The sequence below is a fragment of the Pseudorasbora parva genome, chromosome 14 (assembly GCF_024679245.1).
Source record: "Pseudorasbora parva isolate DD20220531a chromosome 14, ASM2467924v1, whole genome shotgun sequence".
NCBI classification, from domain to species: domain Eukaryota; kingdom Metazoa; phylum Chordata; class Actinopteri; order Cypriniformes; family Gobionidae; genus Pseudorasbora; species Pseudorasbora parva.
The window spans coordinates 42,183,211-42,200,560 of record NC_090185.1 but is presented as its reverse complement, the minus strand read 5'-3'; the positions used below and the strand labels follow the sequence as shown (position 1 = coordinate 42,200,560).

At 36.1% G+C, this 17,350-nt stretch overlaps 1 protein-coding gene across 3 annotated transcripts in view; it reads right to left on the bottom strand.

Moving 5' to 3' along the window:
* lcor (ligand dependent nuclear receptor corepressor) overlaps nucleotides 1-17,350 on the bottom strand; it is a 74,131-nt gene that overhangs the window by 30,391 nt on the left and 26,390 nt on the right. For all 3 annotated transcript variants that reach the window (XR_010897940.1, XM_067416411.1, XM_067416413.1), the window contains exon 2: nucleotides 6,047-6,112. Coding sequence is in view for 2 of the 3 variants with exons in the window: in XM_067416411.1 (XP_067272512.1) it covers nucleotides 6,047-6,112 (66 nt within the window). In the remaining variant the exon portion in view is untranslated. The remainder of the gene's footprint in view (nucleotides 1-6,046; nucleotides 6,113-17,350) is intronic.

The window sequence follows — 17,350 nt, the reverse complement described above, 5'->3', positions numbered from 1 at the left end:
TCCTTTTCCACAGATGCGAGTTGTAAGATTACTTGTTTAATACTTGATTATATGTTGTTTATATCAGATTAATCTCATATAGGACGGCGTTTGGTTGAGTTTAATAACCAGCTAGCAAAGCGCTGCCGTTATTTCGGCTGGTGTTCATTCTCTTCCGCTTCGGCTCAAACGGGAACAGCCCGACATTATCGACTCTGGGTTATTTGAGACGGCCATATTATCTTTAGATAGGCTCTTTCTTTTTCAAAATCATTGATGATATTAATAATGCAGCAGTGTTACTCATTTTTATAACAGTCGATCTGTTTTAATGTTTCTCATGGATTCAAAAACGCGCAGTGATGCTGTTCTCACTTTGATCATGAAAAATAAAATGATGTGCAGCGCCAATCTGTCATGTAGGCTACATAGAACATGAGTTTCGTTTTCAAGCCGGTTGGCCAAGTTCACGTGCGCATTTGCGTCCCTTTGATGTAAATTGTAATAGGCAAATATCTGATTAATCTCATATTTTTGACCGAGTTTGACTCGTTAGACTGAGTTTATTAATTCTCTAGCCAAGTTCTGCGGGGTGGTGTATTCACAGTTTCAGCTCAAATACAATGCCCGATATCATTGACTGGGTTATTTGAGACGGTTATTTAGTTTATGATGCATAAATGTCTTACAGAAAAATAATCTCAGAGTTTTTGTTTTATAGTCATATGTTCATATTTGCATAATCATCTCATGTTTTTGTCAGCATACATTTTCATAACAGTCTTAAAATAGTTCATATCTCCATGACGGAGACGCCCCGCCCCCCACACAAGCCCCGCCCACACAAGCCCCGCCCACGGTTAATCGATTACTCGTTTTTGAGACCGATCGATGATCGCAATTAAAAATTGACAAAAATGCCCATCCCTACTAGAAATCAGGAGCTCTACATGAATGTGGCATGTTTTATTCCAGATGCCCTTCCTAACGTCACTGAATCTCAGATTATGTATTGTGTTTAAAGCATTTCTGAGACTACAATGACACTTCTGAAGAAATAATGCTGTACTCTACCAGGAACAAGCTCACTGTTCACGAAAGATACATATAAATATTGAATTGGGGTTTATATGAACGTATCTCTGACAGGAACTGACCGTCGTCAGAAAAGTTTGATGGCATTAACTTTTCATCTTATTTTCACATTTTTATTGTCTCTCTGCTATTTCTGTTTCTGTTCAGGACAGGAGTTCACAAAGCCGAAGTCCGACCATGCAGAGCTTGCTGTAAATCTGGAAATTATACAATCTAATTTAAATAAATAAACAAATGCTCATACAGAACTTAAAAACAACAAATCAGTACAAGTAAGATTCTTTTAAAATGGGCTTTTAATGCATTTCCAGAATATAACTTCATTCAATGATGTATCTGTAAATCAAATACAGATGAGATGTTTAATCACACTTAAGTCATTTCCCTTTTTCTTTTGGTGAAATTTGATCATAATCAGTAGGGATGCACAGATATGAACATTTTGGTCGATATATTGGCCGTTAAATCTAAATACATTCAGTATATGTACTAAGCTGATTATAAAAACAAAAGTTAATATAAAAATAAATAAATTAAAAAAGACGGCCAGTCTCAGAATTGGACCATTTCTTTAAAAAAAAAAAAAAAATTAAAAATGTGGAATTGGCCATGAAAAAATCTAAATCCTTGCATCACTAATAAAAAAATATTTTATAAATATTTAATATCAAAAATATTTTTTTAAATGTAATATTCTTTTATCTGTAAAAACTAGTGGTGTGACGGAGCACAAAACTCACGGATCGCAGCCTTTTTCGGATCAGAATAAAGGGGGAGCTCCATTTGTATCTGCTTTCCATTTACTACATGAAAACTTTTGTTGTTAACATAACCCATATAGTTATGGTTTTACCTCAAATAAAATAAATAACTACATTTTAGATAAATAAAGCAAATTTAAGTTAAGTGAAACCTGAGATGTGCAAATGGGCCTGAGCTTATAATGACATTTCTCAAAGATTCGGATGTTCTCAGCAGAGAGAGTAGACCTCTCACGCCTGGTTCACACAACATAGATTCATTATTTTTATTTATAATCCAGAAGTTGTAGCTAAACATCGCTTGTCATCATTGCAAATCTCTTTGTAGGACTAAACACTCTTTTATAGATATCATGTTTTTTTCAATTCATTCCTTTATATTTATATAGCCCTACTTTAGAAACATAGGCTAGATTATGGTAAAATAACAAACATTTTAAATTAGAACCTACAATACACAAAAACAGCCGACTTTCGTCTTTTCTTTCGTTTTTTAAAATCTTTTCACAAGAGATCCTGCCTTTGTTTTTCCAGCCCTGAGAAAGGACGAGTGCTCTCTATTATATTATCCTCCATCATTACTGACTTTGAAACCGAGAGGACTTTACATTATAAGCTTCTGTGGTGCAATTACTAATCTTCGCATCGATATAGGGCTGGGCGATATGGCCCCAAAAAAATTATCACAATATAATTTCCCATATCAGTCGATATCGATAAATATCTCGATAAATGTAAAATCTTTATTTCTTTAAAGCATAAAAACACAAGGCATATTATTGCTCCTGAGTGAAAGATGTAGAAGTTTTAAACTATCCTTTATTTTCAAAACATAACATACACTTCCCAAACAGGTGAACAACTTATTAAAACTGAGGAGATTTATTTATTATTAATAAAAGCAAAATTAATAAAAGCAATAATAATACAGAAAAATATTCTTGTTTCAGTCCTAAAGTGAAATAATATTATTTTAAGCAAAATCTCACTTCATTTTGATATTTTCCCCAGAAAACAAGAAAACAATATCTTATGTCATTTTATTTATCTAGTAAATGCATCGTGATTTAAGAATATTTAGATATTTAGACTTGAAACAAGAAAAAAATCTTAAATAAAAAGGGCTTTTTTTTTTGCAGTGTAGATGAACAACCTAACAGGCAAAATTCCTTGTAAATATGCTTTTAAATATGGAATAATTCATATTTTAATGGATTTCCATAATTTCAGTGGCTAAAATTATTCAATCTAAACAATAAAGATAAACAAGGTTTTCAATTTAAAAAGGATTCTTCTTTAGTTAGACTGTAGAAGTTTCCAGCATAGGATCCTGAACTAAAACAATCAGGGCTCGGCAAGTGTGAGCGTCGCATTTGCGTATACACATAGTAGATGTGTGTGAACTGTATTTCGGGGCACGTGAGCGAATTAAGAATCTCTTAAATGTAAGATCAGTCTTCAATACCTTAAATGGTATAATAATGATCTTACAATATATGTGATATTGTCTTAATGATCATTTTAAGGCTCTTATATTTTCATTAAATAAATGTGAGTGCGTCACGTCTCAAAGCCTGAAGGTGGCGCTGTTGTGTGTTCACATTTATGCCAAACGACGTTAATGCAGATCAATCTGTCATGTGTTTACTGTACGGTGTTTATACTGTAATATGTTGTGTGAGAACTCATATTTTATCTCCTCGTCTCAATTTGAATCAGCATTAATAAAGCACATACATTTCAAAATAAGAGTCCTGGTTCTTATTAAAGGCACAATATGTAATGTTTCAGCATTAAAAATATAAAAGATCACTATATCTATGTTATATATTTTTTAAAGTTGTGTGTTTACATTATCCCGACAGTTCCAATTAACTTCTAAATCCAGAGAAATTAATATTTTAATTCGAAGACACGGACCGTGTCTTTATTTCCGTTATGTCGCCAGTCTTTCACGTCATATCCACGTTTGCGTCTTGCTTCCTGCGGAACTCGGCGGAACCGCCAAACTCAAAGAGGAACACTGACAGACAGTATAAGGGGAACCCCCGTATAAAAAAGTCTGTATGATAATGGATCGTGACTACTCTTTGCCTGTACGTTGTGCCAGCTCAACAAAGCGCAAACGTACGGGTGAAAAAAATGACCCGAGAAGATTTTGGGACAGTAGAAGAAGCAAGAGACGTGTAAACCTTGGAGAAGCCTTCGAAAGATGGCGAAATCTTCGTGACAAGCTCGGACTGCAGAGAGATATGCTGATCTCGCTTGTGTTTTAATAAACAGGTCATTTAAGTAACCATTCAGCTAACATAATAATCATATAATCATAACATGCTGTATGTTTGCATATTGCATAGCGATCTTGACCACATTGAGACGCGTTTAGCTGAATACGTAATGTTATACATTTTGTATCGGCTTTTCAAACAGGCGGATTCTCTGTTTTTGGAGACTGAAAGAGGTATTTTTTTAAAAACTGATTCAAAAGTATTTCTATCCGTATATTTGGTGACACGATGATGTCATGTGTAAAACGCAGATGGACTAGCTATTATTGGTTTTATATGTAGCTGGAGAAAGTAACGTTAGCTTCATAAGGTAATATGCCACTATCTTGGTCAATTAATATAAGGTGACCGTCACTTTTATCATATGTTAATACTAGCTACATATAATATTGATTTAATAATGATCTACTTATTCATATATCTCTGAGTTCCAAAATAAATGTTTATTAGAATGCTTGATGAACGTGGGGAGCGACACAGCGCGTGTTCTAATGAACAACGTATTGCTGGTGCTGGTTCTCTCATTTACTGTTTTATGTTGGTAATGATTAACTAAATTGAAATTTATTTCCTTATTGAAGAGTTGATATACAGAATGTTCGACAATCGCGGATGCCATGTCAACATATCTATAATTTGAGTAACTCAAATTATGATGCGCGTTAATATGTCAACATAGCCTACCAACTTATAGGTGTGTTGGCATAGCGACCGCCCGCACAACATTCTGTCTCGCACATTAGCTAACGTTACTGATAAGTTTGTTAAGTAACGGTAGCTCGCTGCTATTTCATTAGATTGACATTACATAAAGTGAAAAGCCGTAACTAAACTTAACAGTAATAGAGATGTAATATAACAATTACCTTGTCAGTGAACATGTTTTCTGCTGGAGATGCCAGATTCGCTGGTTGACAGTGGCAATAATGACAACAACTCCCATGAGCCCACGCACTTTCCCGACGTCATCAAAGTATGTCTGTTGTTATTATTTAGAATGAGTGACCCCTAGTGGCCAAAAGTTGCATACTGCACGTTTAAATGAAAGTCACGCCGCGTGTCTTATTTACACCCCGGTTATTATTCACTTACGCAAACTGTATGTCATTAAATTTCCATTTAATTTAAAGTTAACTACTGTAGCTTCTGTCTGGGACGTCCCATCACAGGAAAGACTGAGAACATTATTACATTTTACTAGTATCGGTTAATAAAAAGTAAAACCATAAAAACATTTAAAATATACATATAATATTTTCAAATACTTGTAAACTTTTCTTACACTGCAAAAAATGCTCTTCTTACTTAGTATTTTTGTCTTGTTTCTAGTCAAAATATCTCAAAATTCTTACATTAAGAAACTTTTACTAGACAAGTAAAAGTAATTGTCTTGTTTTGGGGAAAATTAACTCAAAATGAAGAGAGTTTCTGCTTAAAATAAGATAAATAATCTGCCAATGGGGTGAGAAAAATAATGTTGTTTTCTGTTTGAATTAAGATTATTTTTCTCACCCCATTGGCAGATTATTGATCTTATTTTAAGCAGAAACTCTCTTCATTTTGAGTTATTTTTCCCCAAAACAAGACAATAATTTTTACTTGTCTAGTAAATACTTCTAGTTTTAAGAATGTTTAGATATTTGGACTAGAAACAAGACAAAAATACTAAGTAAGAAATTGATTAAAGTGAAATAAACATGTATTAAAAACTATAAATATATTTTTAAAACAAAAATACTTTTAACTAAAATGAAAATGAAAGCAGAAAATTGTATTGAAGGAAAATATTAATAAAAACCATAATAGCATCTCAGTAATGGCAAAATAACACTAGTATGACAAAAACAGTGCGTTTAAGTCTAAAGTTTCTAGGTTTCCAGCAAAGGCCAAGCCCCTCGTCATCATACAAGCAGAGACACTGACCTTGAAAGAGGGTAAGATCTTTTACGAGTCCTGGTCCAAACAGCCCCTCCAAAATGCTTTCAAACCCTGTGAAGAAGACAAAGGTACAATCTTAGTAGCGATATCATGTAAGGTCTATAAGTACAAATCACATGTCCACCCACATCCTCCCCCACACACGCACAAACCGCTTCACTTTTATGAACTAAATCAATTCTTTGCCAATTTAATACTGCCACTCAATGTAATTAACTGCAAACACTGGATCAGCCGTTGAATGAATATACCCTGATGAATCCACTAAAAAGGAAACAAAACACAAAATAAATCAGTATTATTCTGTGTCAGTGTCTTACAATAGTGATATTATACAAGCCCCGGAAATCTTAGAAAGGAGCCAGATGTGATTTAGACATCTGCCACCAAAAATACCAAACCTAAACGCAAAGTAGCATGTGTGTGCATCTAAACCGTATCCTCTCGAATGCATCACAGTGGCAGAGCTAAGGGTTAGTTCAGCCAGAAATGTGAATAGTGTCATTAATTCGTCCTGTGGTTGGCCAGCCGTCAGACCTCCGCTCATCTTCACACACAGATGAAGATATTAGTGTTGAAATCCGATGGCTCAGAAAGGCCTTCATTGACACCAATGTCATTTCCTCTCTCAAGACCCATAAAGGCACTAAAGACGTCGCTACAAAGCCCATCTCACTACAGCGGCTCTACAATCATTGATGAAGACGCCAGAAGAGTTTTAGTGCGCAAAAACACTAAATAACGACTTATATAGAGATGGCCGATTTCAGAACAAAGCTTCGAACCGTTACGAGTCAGTGAATCGATTCAGGATTCGGATCGCCAAAATGGGTTACAGGTAATCTGCCACTTAATGGATCTTTGCTAGTTTGGGACCAATGTTGATTTCTAGAGAAATAAAATCCAATAAATGTTACGTGTCAACTTGGCTTTTAAAGGGTTTTAAGTTTTAGTGTGCAAAAAAACTAAATAACAACTTATATAGTGATGGGCTGATTTCAAAACAAAGATTCAAACCGTTATGAATCAGTGAGTCGATTCATGATTCGGATCGCGTGTCAAACTGCTGAAATCACGGCTGCGTCCAAAAACCGAGGCAGCTGACTCGTTGCCTCACCGCCTCATCAGACGATGGCTTGTAGGCAGTGTTTTGTGCATGAAGGCACCTCACGAAACTGATTTCGGACAGACTTCTGAGGCAGTGTAACAGTTTAATGATCGACAGCAAAATAGAGAGAGCTTTGGTGAGAACTAAACACATATTTAATTACCACATTAGTAATTTCTCACTAGAAATGACATCAGAAGTGGAAAATATTGGTAAATAACATACATATTCACACAAACTGACCAGCGAACGCAACTTTCGGACGCCATCTTTTTCCCCCAGCTCGACTGTCACTGAACGGAAAGCACAGGATTGTGGGATATCAAACACATGTACTGCCTTCAACACTCGATCAGAGGAAGGTCTCTCAGGGCACAGGAAGTGAAGCAAACAATAGATTCAGACTTTGCTTGAGGCCTTCCTGCCTTCAAATGTGTCCTCCGAAGGCAGCATTTTCCAGGTTTCGGACGCAGCCCACGTGACTTTGGCGATCCGAATCATGAACCGATTCACTGATTCATAACGGTTCGTGAATCGATAAGTCGTTTTTTCGTTTTTTGCTCACTAAAATTATTCTCTTCGTGATCGTGAGATGGGCTTTGTAACGACGTCTTTAGTGCCTTTATGGGTCTTGAGAGAGGAAATGACATTGGTGCCAATCACATCGTGTATAGAGTCGGTGGGCGTGGCTTAACATAATGACAACCGAGTTGCGTTTGCGTGTTTCTAGTAAACACAGAAACTGGCGAACGGCGGTCTTTCGAATCAGCTTTGACAGCCGTTTATCCGCCCCTCGGATTGGTGAGTTTCCAGACCCAACATCTTGATATAGGTCTGGCTTGTCAGGCTAACTTTCTGAGCCATCGGATTTCAACACTAATATCTTTTTTATAATTACTGACAGAATTTTCAACAAACAAAAGTTTTGAACGTGAATCAATTCATGATTTGGATCACCAAAGTCACATGATTTCAGCAGTTTGACTCACGATCCGAATCCTGAAGCGATTCACTGACTCATAACGACTCGAAGCTTTGTTCTGGAATCGGCCATCTCTATATAAGTCGTTATTTAGTGTTTTTGCGCACTAAAACTCTTCTGGCCTCTTCATCAATGATTGTAGAGCCGCTGTAGTGAGATGGGCTTTGTAGCGACGTCTTTAGTGCCTTTATGGGTCTGGAGAGAGGAAATGACATTGGTGTCAATGAAGGCCTTTCTGAGCCATCGGATTTCAACACTAATATCTTTTTTTATCATTATTGGCAGAATTTTCATTTTTGGGTGAGTTAACCCTTTAGGCGAATCCACAGAGTTTGCTCAACGACGTCCTCAGCTCCGCTGTCACAGTGATTATGAAGAGCACAAGTTTCCGTCCTTCTCTCTGACAGAGACAGTGCGATCCACTATTCATCCGCCGTTCCCACTGCTGTAAAGCATGCATCGCAAATTGTTGCTGGCTACAAAGGAGGCTTTGAAAACAAAAATGAGCACTTCAAAGACTGCTAGCATTCTAGTCCATTAAACGCACCGCATTAATGCTCAAACTGCAGCGGGTTTCCAGCTCTAGTGGATAATTGCATTGGTACACAATCATCGAGCGCTGGGCACAGAATGCAAAGATATTTGTGATAAAGTACATGTTTTTTTTCTTTCTTTAGGTTTGTTTTGTAATTAGATTTCACATGCATGCACATTTTTGCCATGCTCTTCCCAAAAAACATTAAACACTCAGTGAATGTCAGTGTAGGTCTTCATATGATAAAGACACACATATATTGTAAACAGCATTATATATAAATGTATGATTTCGGTCTGTTCTATACTTTTATTTAATATTTATCATTTAGATTTCTTTTTTTTTATTGGACAAAATAATGAGCAATGCAAGATGAGTCTGGGGAGAAAAGGCATCTGCTAAAGTACATTTACACTGCAAAAAATGCTCTTCTTATTTAGTATTTTCGTCTTGTTTACAGTCCAAATATCTAAATCTTATTTCTGTTGGGATAGAAACAAGAAACAAGATTTTAATCAGTAATAAGATTATTTTTTCTTAACAATTCAATAAATTCACACGGACCACAAACACTGCAAAAAATGCTCTTCTTACACTCTAAAAAATGCTGGGTTAAAAACAACCCAAGTTGGGTTGAAAATGGGTTGTTTTAACCCAATGGTTGAGTTTTTCTTACCCAGCAATTGGGTTGTCTTAAGCAACATTTAACCCAACCACTGGGTTAAAACAACTCAACCATTGGGTTAAAACAACTCAACCACTGGGTTAAAACAACTCAACCATTGGGTTAAAACAACTCAACCATTGGGTTAAAACAACTCAACCATTGGGATAAAACAACTCAACCATTGGGTTAAAACAACTCAACCATTGGGATAAAACAACTCAACCATTGGGTTAAAACAACTCAACCATTGGGTTAAAACAACTCAACCATTGGGTTAAAACAACTCAACCATTGGGTTAAAACAACTCAACCATTGGGTTAAAACAACTCAACCATTGGGTTAAAACAACTCAACCATTGGGTTAAAACAACTCAACCATTGGGTTAAAACAACTCAACCATTGGGATAAAACAACTCAACCATTGGGATAAAACAACTCAACCACTGGGTTAAAACAACTCAACCATTGGGTTAAAACAACTCAACCATTGGGTTAAAACAACTCAACCACTGGGTTAAAACAACTCAACCATTGGGTTAAAACAACTCAATTGTTGGGTCGGTGCATTTTCAACCCAACTTTGGTTGTTTTTAACCCAGCATTTTTTAGAGTGTACTTGGTATTTGTGTCTTGTTTTCAGCCCAAATATCTGAAAGATTCTCAAACAGGATGCTTTTACTAGACGAGTCAAATGTTTTTTCTTGTTTTCTGGAATAAAAGTCTAAATGAAGTGAGTTTTTGGTTGAAACCAGCAGAATTATCTGCCAACCGGGTGAGAAAACAAGAAACACAATTACTTTTCTTAACCATTGGCAGATAATTCTGCTTGTTTCAACCAAAAACTCACTTCATTTAGATTTTTTTTCTCTCCAGAAAACAAGACAGTATCTTGATTTGAGAATCTTTAGATATTTAGACTGGAAACAAGACAACATACTAAGTAAGAAGAGCATTTTTTTAAAGTAATAAAGTACGTCAAGGAGAGTTGATGGTTTAAAAAAAAGTGTTTTTAAATAAAAAACAAAAAAACCCATCTAAAATAATGTACAGTTCTCACAAAAAATAAATAAATAACTATAAAATCAGACCTAAAATCTAGTCCTAACCCAAGTGGGGTTGCAGGGTATCGAGTATTTGCTTGGCTTGGTATAATACTTAAAACAAAACGCACACATGCAAGAGGACAACTGTGTGGGATATCAACACAGAGCCACTCATTCAAGCCAACAAAACCAACATTCATTGACCACACGAGCCCAAATCGCCGAGACCTGAAGAGAGCATTCACTGAAGAACCGGGCGGAGAAACGTCCCATCAACGCACAGGCACAAGCCAATCAATGAGACACCAGGCAGGGTCATGTCAGCAGCTTTTTGTTTGAACTTCCTGGTGACCATTAATAGTCTATATATAGTGAAGTGGATGTATGAATAATTTACTTTCCCTGGGCAACAAGCACCCATGTCTCTATCTAACCAGTAGATAAGATCGATATATCGTACAGACTCTGAACACAGCAGAAGGGCAAGCTTCCCACACACAAAAACTCTTACATCTTAAATTTAATTAGATATATAGCATAACAAACTGCGTGTGTTTAATCTAAGTTGAGGTCAGATTTGTGCAGGAGGCTCGGTTCATAATCATGTTTTTACGTCTAATGCAGAAACTAGTTCAAACACAATTAACATGGAGTGCTTATGTTTCTCAATCCATGTGTGTTTTAATCAACTTAAAATTCCTATCAAATGATCTCCTTTATATATATAGTGTAAGTGTAAGAAACGGAAATCGAAGCGCCGCACGGCAGATGTGAGCATTATTTTTATCTGTGGCGACAGCATGTCGATTTGGAGATTTCCAAACCCCGCGCACCGAACCCTGAGGCACAGCGTTTGACATTTGGCCCCTTTATAATGAACCTGGATATTAACGGCTTCTGAATGAATATTACAATACTGTGGTACAATTTCTGCTTCATAGATGTGGCTAAGAACAGACTGCACTGTTTTTATTAAAAATGTTTACCATTTTAAAGAATCATGTAATTCAAGCTTAAAACACACAGCAAAAAAAAAAACGCTTTTCTTTCTTGGTATTTTTGTCTCGTTTCCAGTCCGAATATCTAAAATGTCTCAAATCAAGACACTTTTACGCTTTTAAGTCTTAAGGGCCTAAAAAAAGGCACAATTATCTGCCAATGGAGTAAGAAATATATTCCTAATTCAAAACGAAACAAGATTAAAACACTGCAAAAAATGCTCTTCTTATTCAGTCATTTTGTATTTTTTCTAGTCCAAATCTAAATATTCTTAAATCAAGATGCATTTACTAGATCAGTAAAACAACATGAGATATTTTTTGTTGAAAATACAATCTAAATGAAGAGAGTTTTTGCTTAAAACAGGCGCCAATGGGGTGAGGAAAATAATCTCGTTTCTGATTGAAATCTTGTTTCTTGTTTCCGTCTCAAACAGAAATAAGATTATTTTTCTCACCCCATTGGCAGATCATTTTGCCTGTTTTAAGCAAAAACTCACTTCATTTTGATATTTTTACTCATGAAAACAAGAAAAAAATATCTCATGTTGTTTTACTGATCTAGTAAATGCATCTTGATTTAAAAATATTTAGATATTTGGACTAAAAACAAGAAAAAAAAAAAAAAGAAGAGCATTTTTTGCAGTGTATTTCTTACTCCATTGGGATATCCTTTATCTTTTTTTAACCAAAAACTCACTTAATTCCCTCAGAAAACAAGACTCATCTAGTAAATGCATCTTGCTTTAAGAATTGTTAGATATTTCGGACTGGAAACAAGAGAAAAACAGCATTTTTTTGCAGTGTATAGATTTTCCTAAAGGCTTGGGCTGTTGTCAATATCTTCCGGACTTCTTCTGTAGCATTTTAAGGAACCGAGCACCACCCGAGAGGTCAATATCATCTTACATAAAGACTGAACAAAAAAAAAATCTTTCTCTCTCCGGGGAGGACAATACCTTCATTAAATCATTAAAATCAGCATATTGAGACGGTGCACGCTTTCCTCCCCGTGGTTCATCTTAACCCAAAATTACGCCAACTCCCTCCCCCAATCCTTAGCATCCTCCTCCATGCGGAAGGTGGAAGGGGGTTGGGGTGTTCGTTCAGAGGAAATCTGTGTCATCTACCACCATCTCTATCTGGTAGAGCCATTCCCCGAGACACATGATACACAAAAACGCCAGCATCGTGACAGCCAGGTCAAAGGCAAACGCAACTGCAAACCACTGCGTCGAAACAAAATTCGTTTTGGGTTTTCAACAACACTATAGTGGACTAACACACACACTTGGCTAAATCATGGGTAGCCCCTGCAAAAGCATCACACTGCAAAACATGCTCTTCTTACTTTGTATTTTTGTCGTTTCCAGTCCAAATATCTAAACATTCTTAAATGAAGATTCACTTAATAGATGAGTGAAACGACATAAGATATTTTTTCTTATTTTGTTGAAAATAAATACAAATTAAGTGAGTTTTTGCTTAAAACAACCAGAATTATCTGCCAATGGGGTGAGAAAAATAATGTTTCTTGTTTCTACCCCAAACAGAAAACAAGATTATTTTTCTCACCCCACTGGCAGACTATTGTGCTTATTTTAAGCAAAAACTCACTTAATTTGTATTTATTTTTCCCCCAAAATAAGACCAATTTTACTTATTTATATTTACTAAATGGTTCATAATGTAAGAATTTTTTTAGTATTTTGACTAGAAACAAGACAAAAATACTGAGTAAGAAAAGCATTTTTTGCAGTGTATTTCTTGTTTCTATCCCACACAGAAATAAGATTAATTTTCTTACCCAATTGGCAGATAATTTTGCTTGTTTTAAGCAAAAACTCACTTCATTTAGAATTTATTTTTGACAAAACAAGAAAAAATATCTTATGTCATTTTACTGATCTAGTAAATGCATCTTAATTTAAGAATATTGAGATATTTGGACTGGAAACAAGAGGAAAATACTAAATAGGAAGAGCATTTATTGCAGTGCAGGGTATTCCCACATTTACATCCGGACCAGGATGTCACCCTTTATCCGGCCCCTAACAGTTCAAAAGAAAAACACTCCAAAATATGATCCTGGCCCCATTCTTCAGCCCACTGTTGTGTTTAAAGAGTAGTTTCTTTGCATTTCAACTGCATTCATCCAATTTCACTCCAAGCATATTCAAATTGGGGAGGGGCGGAAGAAAATGGGTCATTTCTCTTTGTTTGGTTAAGGAGTTAACCCACAAAAAAAGCTGCAGTGTTTGAGAAGGCAATCCTAATCTGTGAAGAACCTGCCATTGTGACCCTGACGGCTGTTCTGTGTATGTAGGGAAAAAAGCAGGACCATTTCCCGGATAATTCTCTGACAGGAAGCTGAAGTGTGGCGGCATGCAGGAGTCAAGCTGTGCGGTTCAACCGTCCTGTTGGGGCCAATGATTTATTCAGTGCGCCATGTGCCAAAAGCAGAACGTCTAATTAATTATCCAATTATTTCATTATCCGACTGAAGGCCACTGAAATGATTAGGAGCTCAACTGTAAAACTCAGGCTTGATATCTTTTATTATTCCTTTGACACATAAAAAAAAAAAAAACAGTTTTTAATGTGCTCTAATATTCGCGCACCAAGAAATGTAGATAGAATACTATGGAGCTGGACTAAACTCACTATCTTCCGATGCACTATACACACACATCTAAACCGTGTGTGAGGGTCATTGCACGCTGGGCACACCAACAATTAGAAACATGAAAAGAGGCACACGTAGAATAACATCCGCTCTGATTTGACCCTGGACACAAAGTTCAAAAAAATAATACAGATTAGGGCTGCCACTAACGACTATTCTTATATCGATTAATCCATCAACTTAATCCATTGACTAATTAATCGATTAATCCATTGACTAATTAATCGATTAATCGATTAACCTATTGACTAATTAATCGATTAATCTATTGACAAATTTATTGATTAATGTATTGACTAATTTATCGGTTAATCTATCGAAAAATTTATTGGTTAATCGATTAACAAATTTATTGATTAATGTATTGACTAATTTATCGATTAATCGATTAACCTATTGACTAATTTATCAGTTAATCTATTGGCTAATTGATCACTTAATCCATTGACTAATTAATCGATTAATCTATTAATCTATTGACTCATTTATCAATGAATTTATTGACTTATTTATTAGTTAACCTATCGAAAAATGTATTGGTTAATCGATTGACAAATTTATCGATTAATGTATTGACTAATTTATCGATTAATCGATTAACCTATTGACTAATTTATCAGTTAATCTATTGACTAATTAATCGATTAATCAATTAATCTATTGACTAATTTATCAATTAATCTATTGACTAATTTACCGATTAATCTATTGGCTAATTGATCACTTAATCCATTGACTAATTAATCGATTAATCTATTAATCTATTGACTCATTTATCAAAGAATCTATTGACTAATTTATTAGTTAATCAATCGAAAAAATGTATTGGTTAATCGACTGGCAAATGTATCGAATAATCTATTGACTAATTTATCAGTTAATCTATTGACTAATTAATCGATTAATCAATTAACTAATTTATGGATTAATCAATTAACCTATTGACTCATTTATCGATGAATCTATTGACTAATTTATTAGTTAATCAATCGAAAAAATGTATTGGTTAATCGACTGGCAAATGTATCGAATAATCTATTGACTAATTTATCAGTTAATCTATTGACTAATTAATCGATTAATCAATTAACTAATTTATGGATTAATCAATTAACCTATTGACTCATTTATCGATGAATCTATTGACTAATTTATCTGTTAATCTATCAAAAAATGTATTGGTTAATCGATTGACTAATTTATCGATTAATGTGTTGACTAATTTATCGGTTAATCTATTGACTAATTTATCGCTTAATCTATCGACTAATTTATTGATGAATCTATTGACTCATTCATCGATTAATCTATTGCCTAATGTATAATTTAATCCAGTGGTTCCCAAGCTTTTGTACTCAAATGCCCCCTCCTCTCTGAGGCAATACTGCAAGGCCCACCTACACCCCCCACCCTCCCGTTATTATGTTTTTAAACTAAAGAAATTCACACATATTAACCTTCGGTATTCTTTTTTGCAAACATATATTGCAGACATTCTTTACAACTTAAAAGTACTTACTCTGCTCAGTTATACAGTACAATGAATAAGCACAAGTCAACCTCCCGTTCCAAACAAGACCACAGGGAGATGCCAAAGGACTGCATATAACTACTACACGGATCCATTCGCAATTAATAAACACAATAAAATACAAATGAAAAATAAAACTCTGAATGTGTGGAAACTTAGCTATCTGAAGTCATCTGATGTCCTCTGTGAACAGTTCCTCTGCCAGAACAAGCAATCACATATATAGAGCTGAATTAGGCATTAGGCATCAATACGGCCCTTTAAGAGCTGCACGGACTTAATACACTGGAACACTAGCCTAGAAATCTAGACTCACCCTAGCGGCAGCAAATCTAATCTGCTGTGAGTCTCTCAATACCTTCTGAGCTGTAAAAACCAAACTCTGGTCAGGCCAATCACATCGTGTATAGTCAGTGGGCGGGGCTTAACATAATGACGGCCGAGTTGCGTTTGCGTGCTTCTAGTAAACACAGAAACTGGTGAACGGCGGTCTGTCGAATCAGCTTTGACCGCGACTCTGGAAGACTTGAGTTTAGCTTTTCTCTGAGAAAAGAACAAAGAGCGGCACTGAAGTCATTCTTAAAAAGGGAAGATGTGTTCAGAGTTTAGCCGACCGGATACGGCGAATGTTTAATCTGTCAGCGAGCTCTGCTTCACCTTCGTTGCTCTGGTTGGTGTAGCGCTATCCTATCGCGTGCAGAGGGAGTTTGAAAGACAGCCGTTTATCCCGCCCCTCAGATTGAGCCGTCAATGGTGAGTTTCCAGAACAAACATCCTGATGTGGGTCTTGCTCAAGCCTGCAGTCTCCCTCTCATTTACTGAAGCTTTCGCGCCTCGATCGCCCCCCGGTGACCGGTCCCAGTATAGCCGCCCCTCTGTGATTTCTAATGGACGCGAGGCAAACTAAATAATAAAATTACACTTCAAAAATGTTTTCCCCAAAGTTAGTTTATGTCACTGAAGGCAGTTATCATCACGATGATTTCATTTCAGGTGTTCGTCTTAAAAATAAGTTTAGTCTGAGTTAGTTATCTGACGCTTTAAAAACGGGGGGTGTGACGTCATGATTGACAGCTGAGACTGACGGCTTCTCTGAGTGAAGTTGTCACTGAGGCACTAACGGACTCTTTTCGAAATTTTTGGGAGCAGATTAGAGCTTTAGCTTTAATTTCTACATTTCCATAACTGTTTATTTCACACCAACATAATTAATTGTTCTGCATCTGCGTGAGTGTGGGCGGGCTTTTGATATCGCAGCTGTACTTCCTGCTCTACTTCCTGCGCTCTACGGTGCAACTCCAGGCCCCGAAATCGCTACTGCGCAGACTCGGTCCCAAGATGTCCGCGCCGTGCAAGGCCGCCTGAAAGCTTCAAATATGGCAAGTGGAAACGGATGATGTCGAGTCGTCCATATTTTTTTACGGTCTATGGTCTTGCTTGTCAGGCTACTGAAACACACGATTTCTCACTCAACTCTGGATACGTTCACTAAAGACATGTGACTGTGTTCACCTGAATACTCGCCAGGACCTGCATTCTGGCATATTTCTGATCACTCAAACCCAATAATCCGCAAAAAATAGCTGTTTTAAAGGGTTAGTTCACCCAAAAATGAAATGTCTGTCATTAACTCCTCCCCCTAATGTCGCTCCACACCCGTAAGACCTCCGCTCATCTTAACACACAGTTTAAGATATTTTATATTTAGCCCGAGAGCGTATGCAAGTGTATGCACAC